The 15,744-nt window shown below is 38.3% G+C and overlaps 1 protein-coding gene across 3 annotated transcripts in view; it reads left to right on the top strand.

The window, feature by feature from the left end:
• Positions 1 to 15,744, top strand: part of PTCH1 (patched 1) — an 89,982-nt gene that overhangs the window by 41,023 nt on the left and 33,215 nt on the right. The window contains exons 6-12 of one of the 3 annotated variants that reach the window (XM_032213089.1): positions 1,267 to 1,465; positions 2,945 to 3,061; positions 5,277 to 5,429; positions 7,015 to 7,146; positions 7,703 to 7,858; positions 9,501 to 9,599; positions 11,623 to 11,748. In XM_032213089.1, coding sequence (XP_032068980.1) covers positions 1,267 to 1,465; positions 2,945 to 3,061; positions 5,277 to 5,429; positions 7,015 to 7,146; positions 7,703 to 7,858; positions 9,501 to 9,599; positions 11,623 to 11,748 — 982 coding nt within the window. Of the gene's footprint in view, positions 1 to 1,266; positions 1,466 to 2,944; positions 3,066 to 5,276; positions 5,430 to 7,014; positions 7,147 to 7,702; positions 7,859 to 9,500; positions 9,600 to 11,622; positions 11,749 to 15,744 lie in introns of those variants that run through there. The other 2 variants (XM_032213087.1, XM_032213088.1) reach the window with 2 other exon arrangements.

Below are 15,744 nucleotides of genomic sequence, written 5' to 3'. Positions count from 1 at the left end.
TGGGGAGGTCTGCAGAGTGCAAAAACTTATTTTTTTATTTGCCTCTTCAAAATCTTGGTGCATCTTATACTTTGGTTCGTCTTATACTCCAAAAAATACGGTATGTTTATGAGAGAAAGGGCAAGGGTCCCAATTAACTTCATAGTTTTTTTTCCCCCTTTCCCAAAGGCAAAATTCTCACTGTTATATAATGGTTATTTGTGATTGTATTTGAGGAAATAAAATGTACAGTGAAAAATATGATGGCAGCAGGTAGAAGCTATGTTTTCTTTATCAGGCCTTTTAGTAGCATGACATCTTTATTTTGGATATTGTTACTTTCAATGTGTTCTATATTTTAAAATGTTTAAATTCATTTAGGTTAATTGCATAGCTTATTTATATGGTGTAGGCTTTGCCCTTGTTTGTCTCTCTTTGTAAAGGCAACATGCAATGGCTATTGCTTGACTTTCAGCGTGGACTTTCTAAAACGGGACAAAGAAGGAGCTTGCGTTTTCTGGTTGGGAGAGTCTGAATAATATCTTAAGCCTGGTTAAGCAGATACAGTAGTCTGAACCAGAAAAAAGTCAGGCAAAAGCCTTTATGGTCTGGCAACATTACAAAATCAAAAGTGGAAATGAAAAAAAAAAAGCAGCACAGGCTCAGGTGGTTTTAAAAAGGTTACCATGTCTGAAAAAGCACGGTGGATTTGTGTTTTTGATTAATGTATGGCAGATATTTTAAAGAAAGACAATTCTTTACATCATATGAACTTCTCTATGATACTTCAACATTTCCTTTATTTGTGACTGCTGAATTCCTTATTTTTTTCTGAGTCATTTAGTTAATAAATTATTTGTCTAAAATTTCACTATACTTAAAATGCTAGTTTTTCTTGCTCCATTTGATTATCAGTTCAATAAATGAATAACTAGGGGCACAATGTAATAGCTGAGTTAAGAATAAAGACTTAACTACAACGTCTAAAATCCCCTCAAACCATTAGAGTCAAGAAGCTGTGTTTACTAGCATTTACATAGGCAGGGTTGGGATGTTCATATGAAGAAGACATTTTGTGGATGAAAAATAGCTTTAAGATAAGAATTTTCATCAACTTTTTCCAAAAGACAAATCTTGTGGCAATGTTTTAAATGCCCTTGTACACATTTCAGTAAACTTTGTTTCAAAAAAATATGAATGTGAGTAGGAGTGGGGAAGTGGTAAATAAATATTTACAAAAGTCTGGCAAATTTTGATAACCTTTTCATTTTTCTCTTCATGGGACAGAGGAAAGCCCCATTTGCAGTGGACCAACTTTGACCCCTTGGAATTCTTAGAAGAGCTGAAGAAGATAAACTCCCAAGTAGATACCTGGGAGGAGATGCTGAATAAAGCAGAAGTTGGCCATGGATATATGGATCGACCTTGCCTAAACCCTGACGATCCCGACTGTCCTATAACTGCCCCCAACAAAAATTCAACCAAAGTAAGTTAATCCTTCTTTTTTCAGCCAAATGAGAAAAAAATTCATTAAAAAGCATACTGTAATTCCGTATCCTAAAATCATTGTCAACAATATGATGCAGTTTCAGGATATCAGTATTTGAGCAATATGCAAGATAGAGCCTTAAGTTCAGAATTCGTAAAATGATGGTTGGTCACACCGACTTGAGTTGTTCTGCTAACAAAAGAAAATAAGGCAGTAAGAAAGAAAGCATGGCCATTTGTATGGTTTACTTAGCAGGAGCTCCAGACAGCTACTTATTCCTAATGTAACAAACAAGTTTCAAGGACTTAAGAACAAAGAATAGTTTTGAAATGAACTTCAGTATAGTTTTATATTCTAAGTTTTGTACTGCAGAGACAGGGATATTGGAATATTAATGCAGTTAGATTTGCAAAACCACTAAACACTCGTCACTGTTAAATGAAAGATGTGACTGAACAAATTGCTATCAATCAGGTTCTTTATACAAATAGCAATAACAATAGCACCTAGACTTATATATCGCTTCACAGCGGTTTACAAAATCAGGATATTGCCCCCAACAATCTGGGTCCTCATGCTGTAGTAACAAAGAATGGAAACTTTTATAGTTAATTTTATAATTTTCAAAAAGAGCATATTTTTTATTTCAGGATATAAATACTAATATCTGAAATTGGTACATTTGCATTTTATTCCAGGTCATGTAAAGAACTTTATTCTAGCGTTGAAATTCCCCCAAACATTGATATTGAAGGAGGCTGAAGTATTGAGGGGTGTTGCTTTAGGATACCAAGTGCTGGTTTCTTAAAATTCATTTTCTAAAATTCTTTTTGATATTATTCTATTGTTGTTGTTGTTGTAAGCCACCTAGAATTATGGTATATAAGATGAGTACCTATGTTTTCTTAATAAAACAAATATTTATTCTACCATATAGATTTATATTATGAGAAATTAGACACTCAAATTGAAGCTAGAAAAAGCTAGAAAAATAAATGGCTTCCTTTCCTACAGGCTGCAGTTATCCCAAATAATCATGTTGTTTTGCCACATGAATCAGAAAATCCCTCAAATGCTGCATCCTTAGCAATAAAAGTACAAGAACAGACTAAATCAGCCTTTGCTAGTTTTTCTTGACAACCAAAATGTACTACCTAAGGCAGCTACTTCTCTCTTCTTAGAGGTGAAACCACCCGGAAAAAGATAAAAATGTACAGCTACCAACTTGAGAGGAAAGCCAAAGCTACACCTGCCAGAATCAATCCTGGTAGCATGAAAATACTTCCATAAAGAACATTCTTGCTCTCTCCCCACCCCATTCAAAGTTTGCAACCAGAGCAGGATTTGCAGGATTTATGCATATTAGAACACTTACCTTCAGGGGTATCCAAAGTGGTATCAGTGATCCTCCAAAAATGTGAACTTTCCTGTCTTTGATTCTGTAACACCTTCTTTTATTTGTTTAAATATTTTCAGCCTCTTGATGTCGCCCTTGCTTTAAGCGGTGGATGCTATGGGCTGTCAAAAAAATACATGCATTGGCAAGAAGAACTGATTATTGGTGGCACTGTTAAAAATGATACTGGGAACTTGTCAGGTAAGCACTCCTAATCCAGTAATCCATGCCTAAGGCATCCCGGCTTGGGTCTGCACATTCTGTAGGCTGCACTATGGTTTGGATGGTCTTGGCTTAGACTCTTGTGTCAACCCAGACATTTGTCTCCCTATGTCATGACTTATAACTTAGTGCTATATTTGAACCTAGTCAACTGTTTTTGGTCAACAGCTCTGCTTTAAACAAACCATGGCTTAATGTGAAATATAAATCCAGCTATTGTTTTCTTTTCACTGACAACTTTACTGTCCGGTAATTTGAGGGTTTTCCCCCCTCCCTTCCATTTCATTCCAGTTTCTTGGAGACTGCCTTGGACAAGTCCCTGCAGTTTTCATGGCAGGGGTTTTTCAGACGTAGTTGCCATGGCCTCTGTCCTATGAAAGAAACGACTGGCCAAAGGTCATCCGCTGGCTTTGTGCCTAAGGCAGGATTAGAACTCACAGTCTCCTAGTTTTTTTGCCTGACGCCTTAGTTAGATAAGACAACCTTATTGTCATTTTTCAGCATATACAATGACACACATTAAAAGAATCCAATGCTGCTCTCGAAAGAAAAAATTGCCACCCATCAACCACTCACCAGCTGAAGGATAACAATAATAATACACAAAAGTGATTCTCAATGAGAATATTATTTATTATACCTGTAAAATGATTTTTTATTTATGACGTAGTGGGGATATATTCAGTAAAAAATATTAAACATAAGATCTCCTAAGTACATAAAATGCAAAGAAAAAACCAAAAACATGCAGCCAGATATTTAAATGCAGAGAGCAACAGTTTAAGCAAAATGTATTTCCCATTTGAGCTCTAGTAGTTTTATTCTTTTCCACTTGTACATTAAGAGGCTAGGATAGCCTATGTAGCTAGTTATCTTTTGGTGAACTATGATTTTGATTCATTGAGATTTTGGTCTCTGGAATAGGATGGAGATGACTTTGTTATCTCTCCCCCATGTCCCATCACATCAATTACAAAGCATCACCCATCCGCCACTTCTGGACCCAAAGATGAGAATCTATTCAGTGATAGAAACTTTGTTGGATCCCGTTGCCTACGAAATGATCACATTACTGGGTTAATTTGTGTACTTTCTATGCTTCATAGGAAAAAAAAGTTCACTTTAAGATATCCTTTTCTTCAGAGATTGTTTGCCAACCAACCCATCTCCTTGATAGATGTGACTCCTCTATAGCAGAGGTCTTCAAACTTGGCAACTTTAAGACTTGTGCACTTCAGCTCCCAGAATTCTCCAGTTTCTTGGAGTTGAAGTCCACAAGTCTTAAATTTGCCAAGTTTGATGACCCTTGCTCTATAGGATCTGCCACTTTGTAAATGGCGCCTTATTTAATTTATACAGAAAGATTGGCCATAAGAATACTGAATCAGATCAGCCCTTTAATAGAGAAACTGGGTGATAGCTCATAGACTTTCTATATTTCAATGTCTTTACATCAGTCTTATATTTCCCTATGGTAGAATCAGCTTTATTCAGATATAAGATGATAAGAGGTTTTATAACAGGAATCTCTAACCTTGACAACTTTAAGATCTGTAGGCTTCAACTCCCAGAAACTGGAGAATTCTAGGAGTTGAAGTCCACAAGTCTTAAAATTGCCAAGCTTGGAAACTCCTGGTTTATAACTTAGATTTTCCCCTCCATTTTAAAACAACACCATAAATGGTTCTTAGTCAGATAGAATCTGCAGAGCAATTATAAAAAAAAAATTGAAGGCTTTCTGCTCAGTTTAACCATTAATCACTCTGGCCTTCTGCTGCCCATAAGAACAGCCCTTCATAAAAATCCAGCAAAGATCATTCCCATTCCATAAGCATAGATTATACATTTGATGACACCATGCAGTGAAAACAGATTATTTTTTGGAGGGGGGCCAGAGGTGGTATTCTGTTGTTTCACCCCGGTTTGGGCAAACTGGTAGTGGTGGCGGCGGGAGGCTCCGTCCACCCACCCAGACATCATCACGGACGCTCTGTACATGCACAGAAGTGCAGCGAGCAAAGTGAAGCGCGCGCATGAGCGTGTCCCGGTTCCAAACCGCAAGGTAAGAGGGGGACAGTTCTAAAATTGTTTTTGATATGATTCTCTGATTCAGTAATGATATGATCATTACTGAGGGGAACAATTGTTTTTGCTTGTCCTTTTCTCCTTTCTAAGTCCCCAATTCTGTCTTGCAGCGCTCAAGCTTTACAGACCATGTTTCAGCTAATGACTCCAAAGCAAATGTATGAGCACTTCAAGGGTTACGACTACGTTTCACACATCAACTGGAATGAGGACAAGGCAGCTGCGATCCTGGAAGCATGGCAGAGGATGTATGTTGAGGTAAAATGGACGTTTAATTGGAGAACGGTTTCTTTCTTTCATTGTTGTTGTTGCAGTCCCTCAGGGATGTCCCTTCCATTTCCATTTCCATTTATTGAATTTATAGGCTGCCCAATCCCGGAGGACTCTGGGCAGCTTACAGAAATAACTGGGCGGCTTACAGAAATAAAGGTAGCCCTTGAGGTAGTGAATCTTGTTAGGATTGGTATGCTCTTCCATTATAGTCAGTCTTCTCTCCAAGCTAGAGACTGGAGATACTACTATATGTTGGAATTTAACTCCTGTCATTCCCAGCCAGTATGCTGGATAGAAAAGAGGCAAGTGGAAATTTCTGGGAGATTGTGCTTAGGACTGAATAATTAAGAATTTTTTTTTTTAAAGAAGAAAAAATACATTTAAAAAATCTGCCACCCACAGCAAGATTTGAAGGGGAAACATTGCAGGTTCTTCTGTTGGTAAAATGAAAGAGAAATGTGTTTTTGTTAGAATGCGTGGCTTTTAAAATTCATTGTCTTGAGCTGCCGATCTGACTCTGGGCTGCCAAAGCTTAAGGAGAAAAAGTGAGCATTTGGTTAGGATGATTCTTTGTTTTTTTCTTTTCTTTTCCTTCAGCAAAGGTGTCTGGAAAACATTAGCCCGCCACAAAATCTGTTCACAGCTGCAGTCCCCTTGGTGAGGTCATGTGACATTATCTGGCCTTTGTTTCCCAGGCATTGACCTTTGCTGAGCTGCTTGTGACCTCTTTGAAGTGTCCAGCCAATGAAAAAAGAGAGGGTTACTCTTAAGAATTTGTTGTTTTTAGATTGGGTATAACAACAAATCAGTTGTAGGCTTCTGGATGGAATGTAGAAAAGGGTGCAGGAGGGGCCGAGTGAGCTGTGAGCCGTCTTCAGTTTCACTATTTTAAATAAATGGCCATTTTCCTCTCTTTCAAGGTGTACCTTCTTATTTGATCTGTAGCAGCCTGCTGCGGCTCTGCGTTGAGTATGGCAATTATATTAACAAAGGGTCAAGGATACAACTGTGGTGTTTGTAGATGAGAACGTCTGTGTGTGAGTGAGAAGGGAGAGCAACAGATAATAAAGTGAGGGCGACAACTAAAAAGTTAGTGCTCAGTAGAAATCCGCTCCAGAAATACAGGTAGTCCTTGAGTTACAACCACAATTGAGCCCAAAATTTATGTTGCTAAGTCAAACATTTGTTAAGTGGGTTTGCCCCATTTTACGACTTTCCTTGCCACAGTTGTGAAGGGAATCATGGCATTTGTTGAGTTAGTAATATGGTTGTTAAGTGAATCTGGATTCCCCATTGATTTTGCTTGCCTAAAGGTCGCAAAATGGGATCATGTGACCCTGGGACACTGGGACCGTCATAACTATGAGTCAATTGCCAAGCATCTGAACTTTGATCATGGGACCGTGGGGATGCTGCAATGGTCGTAAGTGTGAAAAATGGTCATAAATCAGTTTTTTCAGTGCTGTTGTAACTTTGAACGGTCACTAAATGAACTGTTGTAAGTCAAGGACTACCTGTATATCGTGGTGATTTCCTTTCTGTAATTGCAACTCCTGTCTTGTCTTCATAGGTTGCTCATCAAAGTCTTGCACAAAACTCTACTCAGAAGGTGCTTTCTTTTACGACGACGACTCTGGAGGACATCCTAAAGTCATTTTCTGACGTCAGCGTCATCCGAGTTGCTAGCGGCTATCTATTAATGGTAAATTAGGTTTAATATTCATTTTATTCCTCCTCAGTTTCCTTCAAGCTCATGCCATCCAGATCTGGAAAGGAGACCAGTCTGGAGAAATCTGTAATTCATGATATACCACTACATGAGTCTTTTATGCTAAGCCATCATACAAATCATCCTTACAATGTTTTTAACAGCCTTAAAATCTGCATTTTTATGCCACTTGCTCACTTATGTCTCCGATCCATGGAAGATCTGTGGCTCATTAGCGTGAGCACAAAGTTGGCTTGGGATGGGGCCATGGGGTTGTTCTTTGTGGTTTCCTCTTAAATGGTTACAGAGCCAAAGAGATGTCTGTTTGAGATGTGTGGAGGTGGGATTCAGACCTAATGACAGGATCAGACAAGCAAAGCCATTGCTCTACCTCACTGCTGAGCGGTGCCTTCCAATATCTGTGTTCCATTAAAATTATATTTTGTTGTTGAAAATTTTGGTCAGGAAAAGGAAACATAAAACTGGCTTTCTCTGATGTCAGGCCTCATTTGGGGAGGAAAAAAAATATGTTCTTTTGTTCTGCTTACAGCTTGCCTACGCCTGCTTAACCATGCTGAGATGGGACTGTGCTAAATCCCAGGGTGCTGTGGGTCTGGCAGGAGTCTTGTTGGTTGCTCTCTCGGTAGCTGCCGGATTGGGACTGTGTTCCTTGATTGGGATTTCCTTTAACGCTGCCACAACTCAGGTATTAAAACAAACCGATTGCAAGATGATGCACTGCGATGTCTCCTATTGAGAGGAGGGTGTATTCATGGGGAAGGAGGATGGAATTTAAAAGAACAACCTTCAGAAGTTTGAATTAATATGTTTACCTGAAACCAGTCGTAGCTGCGGTTATTTAAGCCCAGAAGACTTCTGAATATGGCATATGGTTCTATGGGATGTATATTTACACTCACACATAACAAAATTGCAGGTTTTGGCATGGCATGTCAGGGGAAACCAGGGGACAAACAGGGCTTTATAATTTGCAGTGAAATTTTTGAAAGGGACTCGTTGTTAACTGCAGAGTAAAGAGGAAAAGGTTGAATATCCGAGGCCTGTGCTGAAATTTTCAGTGACCCAGGAAATTCAAATTGTCCTTGAATAAGCCCTGTTTCCAAAGGCAGGGTGTGCAAACATATGTGCTGTGAAAATGCATATTGTGGCACAATTGGCTAAAATCTTCTTTCCAGGAAATTATTATAATGTATGGACAATTGACAGATTCATAGTCTGAGACTTAGATTAATAGTAAGCTTAATAATTAAAGTCCTAACCAAGGACCTACGAATTATTAAGATAATGTCTAAGAATGTAGGTAGCGTTAAGCCGAGTGGGTAGAGGATTCGTTTGTTGTTGTTGTAAAAATAGTGTGGTCAGGACTGATAAATTGAATATTGCCAGATACTGAGCAAGCGATTTAGGTATCGCTGTGAGGGCTCCAATCACAATTGGAATAACAGCAGATTCCCCCCCCACACACACACACATAAGATTCAACTGCAATTTGCAAATCCTGGTATTTTGAATTTTTTTTCCAATTGTTTTTCCTCAATCCTAGCATTATCTGGAATAGCAACAGCAATGAACCTGACTTCCTTCTTTTCAATAACTCCTATATATCAGGCATGTTATGAACAAGATGTACCTGTCTGTTTGGATCTTAAACTTCAATAATATCTTAACCCTGCTCATTTCCCAAAAACTTCTCAATATGAAGGTTTAAGTATTTTTCACTACATTCAAATCCAAACCTCTGGTAAAATTTCCTGGAGTTTCCTAGCAGCTCAGTCGTAACACTGCTTGTGGTCAGTTTGTGAAATTTTGCTGCAGCCGTTGATCAAATGGTCAGTTGTTTCATCCTTTTAACTACAAAGGAGACATTTGCTGTTATTTGGTACATATTGAATTTTTGCCTTTATGCAATTAGATAGCAAACAAAGCTTGTTCAGAGCTGCTAAAACAAAGCCTTTGGTTTCTGACAACAGCAAACTAAAATGAGGGGGGGGAAGAGATACTGCAATACACATCCTCCAATATTAGTTGCTCAAAGAAAGTAACTCATTTAACTGGATTGTAAAAATAGCTGTTGGTCCTCATGAATCCACATAAAGACCTGTTACTTTCTACTGGGCCTAACAATATGATGGAGATCAGTATCTGAAGAGAAACACTCAATGGTGTAAATAATTGTGTGCATAAAGAATTGTGATCTCCTAATTGCAATGCCTCAAGATTTCTGCTTATGCCTTAAGTGAAGTGTAAGATTGTGCTTCCTTGTCCTATTTCATTAACTTGTTCTTTGGTTATAAAATAGTTGTTGCTGACTTTCTCCTTTTATGCAGGTTTTACCCTTTCTTGCTCTTGGAGTTGGGGTAGATGATGTCTTTCTTTTGGCACATGCATTTAGTGAAACTGGGCAGAATAAGAGAATTCCATTTGAGGTAAATTCAGATATTTCTTACCTTATCTTGCATTAAGCATTCAGCAAGCTCACTAAATCTATACTTTAGTTTTTCAATTAGCAGCTGACAACATAAATAATTTCCTATGTTGATCCAGTTTATTTATTTTAGAACTATGCCGAGTAAACTAATAGCAGTATAAATGTATACTGCTAGTAATATACATTTATACTAGTATAAATGACCAGAGCCTGTCAAATGGTTTTCTCAATTTTCCCAAACTTTTTGACAAAAACCAGTAACTTAATTGATATTATCAGCAGATATATTTGATTAACGCCTCACCCCTCCCCGGCAGAAGAATCAGGAACTATTACAATTAAATTACATTATATTTGTTGTCAGTTGTGATTATTTGCCAAAGTAGATGTTATTATTCAAAGAAATTATTTGGGTTTTTTGAGAACTGATATTCTATTTTTCATTCTGAAATCAGGCTATTTCTTCTATAGTCTATTTTGGAAATTAAGAAGAAAATTGTTTGTAGTAACTTTCCATTTAGTTTTCCATTTCTATTGTATAGTGGAATCAGATGCGAAAATATCTACATACTATTAAAACTCTCATTTCCATAACCTTTGACTTGGGCCAGCCACTCTTTCTCAGCTCAATCCACTCACATGATTGTAGTTGTGAGGAAAATAGGAAGAGGATGGAGCATTATGTATTTTGTTACTTATAATTACTTATTATGTAGAGTTACTTGTAAAGTAATAAAAGTGGGAATAAAAATCTAATAAAAAATAAAAATTTAAATCAAGATACTTCCAATGGACTGACTTACAGAATGTGTCCAAAATCTGAGACCCACAAATTGAAATTTGACAAATTTTATAAAAGTTTATGATATTAAAATTACCATATTTTTTGGAGTATAAGACGCACCGGTGTATAAAATGCACCAAGGTTTTGAAGAGGCAATTAAAAAAAAAAGAGGTAGATAGAGAGATAAAGAGGGAGAGAGAAATACAGTAGATAGGAAGAGAGAGAGAATAAGGTTGGTAGGTAGAGAGGAGAGAGAGAAAGAGAGAGAGAGAGATACAGTAGATAGGTAGGGAGAAAGAGAGAGGAGGTAGAGGGATAGAGAGAGAGAAATACTGTAGGTAGGTAGGGAGAGAGAGAGAGAGTAGGTATGTAGGTAGATGGAGAAGGAAATCGCTGACAATCTGCAGCACCTAAGACTTTGTTTCTGTTGGCACAGCACTTGATCAATGTAATTCTCATCAATCAGTTAAAGAGCTTTTCAAAAGGGGGAAAAAAGTTGTTGCACTCTGCAAACCTCCCCAAAATGGCCCTTTTTTGTGAAAACAGGCCTGTTTTTCTTTTTTCTTTTAAAAAAGGCATGAATAGCCTTGGGAGGGGGCTTGCAGAGTGCTCCTGGGAGGTGAGCCCCCCCAAAACGAGCAAAAAACGGTCCTTTTTTGTCAAAAAAATTACACGCATAGCCTTATAGAGGCATATAGAGTGCTGATGGGCTGGGGGGGGGCAAAAAACGGCCATTTTTTGCTCATTTCTGCCCTTCCCAGCCCCCAGGAACTCTCTGAAAGCCTCCATAAGGGTATGCATGTCTATTTTAGTGAAGGAGGCGGGGCTTCGGGAGGCATAAAATGCTGTATTCGATGTATAAGACGCACCCAGATTTTCAGCCTTTTTGAGGAAAAAAGGTGTGTCTTATACTCTAAAAAAATACTGCTACCCATCCAAAATCCAACCCGCCCCCCCCGCCCCCCCAAAAAAAACCCCATTAAAAATGGCTAGTTCTCTTCTGTCAAACTTGTGGGATAAAGAGTATACAAGGTTGCTGCTAAATAGCTAATGTTGGTCTTAAATTGTGATGTTCTTATGGTTATTTTTGCTATATTTGTCTTTATTAGCTTTGAACCACACAGCATCTACAGAGCAGTCTGTAAATTCTGTTCAATATCTATTTCTCTATTGCACTGTAATTTTATAGATTATGTACTATGTAATTGCAAATTTCATTTATGTCTATATGTTTCAGGATAGAACAGGGGAATGTCTGAAACGCACAGGTGCAAGTGTGGCCCTTACATCTATTAGCAATGTTACTGCATTCTTCATGGCTGCTTTAATTCCCATTCCAGCTTTACGGGCATTTTCACTGCAAGTAAGTTCTAGTGAAATTAAATGACATTTAATTTATTATTTTTCAATACAGTCCAGAGATGAAGCTCTTCACATTCAACTAGGGAGGGTTGGTGGAAAAAGCTGGCCCAAGGGCATAGCGTTTGAATTGGGTGAGATGCACAAATTCCCAATTAGAGACTGATTCTGCAGGGAACAAAGTGATTTGTTGACAACATAGTCTGCACTGACTCTAGTCCGGTGATGGCGAACCTATGGCATATGTGCCAGAGGTGGCACGCAGAACCCTTTCTGCTGGCACACACACCGTTGGCCCGGATCAGATCTCCGTAGAGTTTCTTTCGTGAGCTTCTGTTTCCCTGCAAATGACAAAACAGAAGCTTGTGAAGGAAAAAGATCTTACCGCTTGCTGCGCTGCCGGTGTTGGAATGCCCTGGCTCCCGCCGACCAGCTGGTCTTCGGGTCTCTGCTGTGCATGCCTACGCACACACACATGCATGTCCGCACACACATGCATGTTTGTGCATGCACATGTTTGTGCATGTTCGTTCATGTCCACGCATGTGCACTTTTCAGTTTGGGCATGTGCACATGCGCAGTTTGGGCACTCGAGTCTAAAAGGTTCGCCATCACTGCTCTATTTCAATTTTCGGAGGGCATCAGTTTGGGGAAAGCTATTACAGAACATGCTTAATTTTAGATGTGCTTCTTTTCATGAGTATGGTTGACTTGAAACTGAAGTTATCTTTTTGATTTTTTGAATCTATGTTTTAAAATGTGAAAGATTTACTAATTCTCAAAAAAAAACCTGATACACAGAATAGAAACTGAATTGAACATGAGCATGTTAGCAAGTTTTTGCTGTGTGGTAGTCTTGTGTCTGCAAATTCCTAGCCACAATATTTGGACATGTGCTGGACTAAAGAAGAAAAATAGTGTTTATTTGATGGAATGAAACTGGGACTTGTAGAATTATTGTTATAACGCAAATGACAGGCAAAGTAGGGCAAAAAGACACTACATTTTGCTAAATTCTCTAAATTTGTTACTGTTGTATATGTAGCCTGTATGATAAATTCAGATGCACAATTCACATTTCTGTAAGTGAAAGGTTTTTGAGCATCATATATATTTTATATTGAAGTTAGTCTGATTCTTTTTTCTTCTTTATTAAAGGGTCTTGGTTTTATTAAAATAAAGAACTTTGTGGCAGTAATAGAAAGTGGGGGTTTCTCCCCAACATTAATTAATTGGAATTTCCAAAAGCTTGAGAAATGTACTTAATCAAAGCAGAGGAATAATTCTTTCAGGAGTCTTTGGATTTTGTAGAATTAACTACAACATTTATTTGTTTATTCTATTCAATTTCTATAGCCACCCATCTCAATTAATGATTCTTGGCATCCAGCCAGAAATTTGTACAAGATTGTTTATATCTGTATCCTGAGTTGTGTTAAATCTCAGGTTTTCTATGTCTCTGTACCAACTGCAAAATGGAATGTTTAATCGGAGTTCTCAATCAAATCTCAAGCTGTGTTCATAAAGATAGACATTATATTTAGAATTTCTTATGGTCTCTAATAATAACTTGAAAACTCTCTGCTATCTTCTCAGAGATTTTGGTAGTGAATGTTGCATTTATGGCAGATTGCCATCAGTGGTCTATAAAAAGCATTATATTTTCTTCTAAATCTACCTCCTTTTTCTTCTGCTTTTACTGATTTATAAACCAGTGTGTGACCAGTTCTCTTCATGTTGAAAGTTTGCCTTCTAAAAATAAAAAATAAGAGGTTTTTTAGCATTTAGCATTTTCTTTTTTTTAAGTAAAATTTTATTTTGTTTACCCTGTGAGATTGCTGCATCTTCCATAGGATGGAAAGTAGGGCCAGATCCCCTAATCACCATGCCACTACACTACATGGCCAGAAGAGGGCAGAGTAGAGGTTATTTTTGTATTTTGAAATTTTAGTCATCAGAAGAGCAGCCCAGGTGTGAGAGGATCAGATGAGGCCACCTGCAAAGATAAGTGGTGGCAAAAGCAAATACTAAGCAAATACCCCAACTCAGGACTGGGAATGGTGTTGTAAAGACCCTGAGGATTTCTAGGAAGAGAGTGTCAAGGCCTCTAGCCTTCCTCTCTGAAGGCCTTAGTGATATTTTACAATTTAAAAACAAATCAAATAACATTACTTACATATTAAAGACATAAAGAATATGTATACATATTTTTCAATAATTTTATTTGTATCAAAGTTCCCCTTCAACTATTTGAAAGTGTAGAAAACAATGGAGCTTATATGTAATAAAGACCATTTCTTCCCTTCGATCTAGTGAGTAGGATACAAATCAGTAGTTGCAAATCCAAATTTATGTTTACGGCATGGGACTAGGTTATTTTTGGGATCACCTCTCCCTGATTTCATTGCTCATCCTATTCGATCTAGCCGATGTTATAGATTCTGTGATCTAGGAAGCTACCTTTCGTATGTCCTTGATAATTGGCCTTCTCTGTGGTGGCACCCATATTATGAAATCTTCTGTCCCCAAGGCCAAGTCATCCTTATCTCTTTTGAGTTTTTGAAGGTCCTTCAAGACTTGGTTGTGTCAGCAGGCCTGGGGACTCTAGGGGACAGAAGAGCTAGTGAGATGGCTCCTCTGTTGTTAACATCCCTTCATCTCCTTTTTACACTTGTTCAGTTTTTTTATATACCGTATATACTCGAGTATAGGCCGACCCGAATATAAGCCGAGGCACCTAATTTTACCACAAAAAACTGGAAAAGTTATTGACTCGAGTATAAGCCTAGGGTGGGAAATGCAGCAGCTACCGGTAAATTTCAAAAATAAAAATAGATACCAATAATGTTTTTGAATATTTATTTCAAAGAAAAACAGTAAACTAGCGGTGTATTCAATGAAATACTTCACTCACCTCATGATGCTGATGTCCCGCTGTGATGATGATGTCCCGTGCAGCCGCGGGAGCGATGTCCCGCCTCCTATGACACACGGCACAGTGATTCCTATCATTGGATCACTGTACCAGAGGAGGTGGGACATCGCTATGTGGCTGCTTGCCATAACAAGGAGGAGGTGGGACATCGTTGCAGAGCGGCAGGAGGGGGAGGAAGGGGAATCGTAAGACAGCCCTGCATTACATTAGAACGTGAGGAGGGGCGATGGTGCGGTGCGCGCTGCGCGGCAAACTGACACAGAGGGAGGGGAAACTCACAGGGGCACTGGGCCATTCACGAGTGTCACCCAGCGGCATGGCCCCGCCCCTTTTTCTCCTCCATTTTGGGCAAATTTTTCACTGACTCGAGTATAAGCCGAGGCGGCTTTTTTCAGCCCAAAAAGTGGGCTGAAAAACTAGGCTTATACTCGAGTATATACAGTAGTTTTTATGTTTTAATTACTAATTATAATGATCTTGGGTTATTAATTGGTTTTAACCTGTAAGCAGCCAAGAGTTGCTTATTCTATCAGATGGACAGCTATATAAATTAAAAGAGATAAATATAAGAATAAATAAATAAAACATCTCTCAAACGATAACCCAAGGGGGTCCCAGGTTGTCTAGTTATTTACTATAAATGGTAGCTCATATTTTACTCTGCTCTTGTCAGAGGAATATTGCCCACTCACTCTTCTCTTCTGGTTGTCCTCATATTTGTATAAAGTAGGATAGGCTGGGAAAACAAATGTGTGCTCTCATAACTTTCTATGCATACTTTTCTTCTATATCTCTGCATATACGTGACAACTGATACCAGACTTAATTATAATCAGATGAACAGGCTCTGATTTGGCATTTATGACATAAAACCAGGGGAGAGAGGCCTTCCATTGGGGCTTTCTCCTTTCTAGGATTAGATTAATTCCATGGTGCTGTGGATAACCTTGTAATTCTTGATTAAAAATGCATTTAGTTTCCTTAACCCATATCTGTTTTCTGTGACTTATATAGACAGATATCCATGCGTTAACAAAATTGTTTTTCTTATATGAACTGATAATA

The sequence above is a fragment of the Thamnophis elegans genome, chromosome 3, assembly GCF_009769535.1.
Source record: "Thamnophis elegans isolate rThaEle1 chromosome 3, rThaEle1.pri, whole genome shotgun sequence".
In the NCBI taxonomy this organism is placed as follows: Eukaryota; Metazoa; Chordata; class Lepidosauria; order Squamata; family Colubridae; genus Thamnophis; species Thamnophis elegans.
The sequence above is the reverse complement of the archived record's forward strand: the minus strand, read 5'-3'. Positions and strand labels throughout refer to the sequence as shown.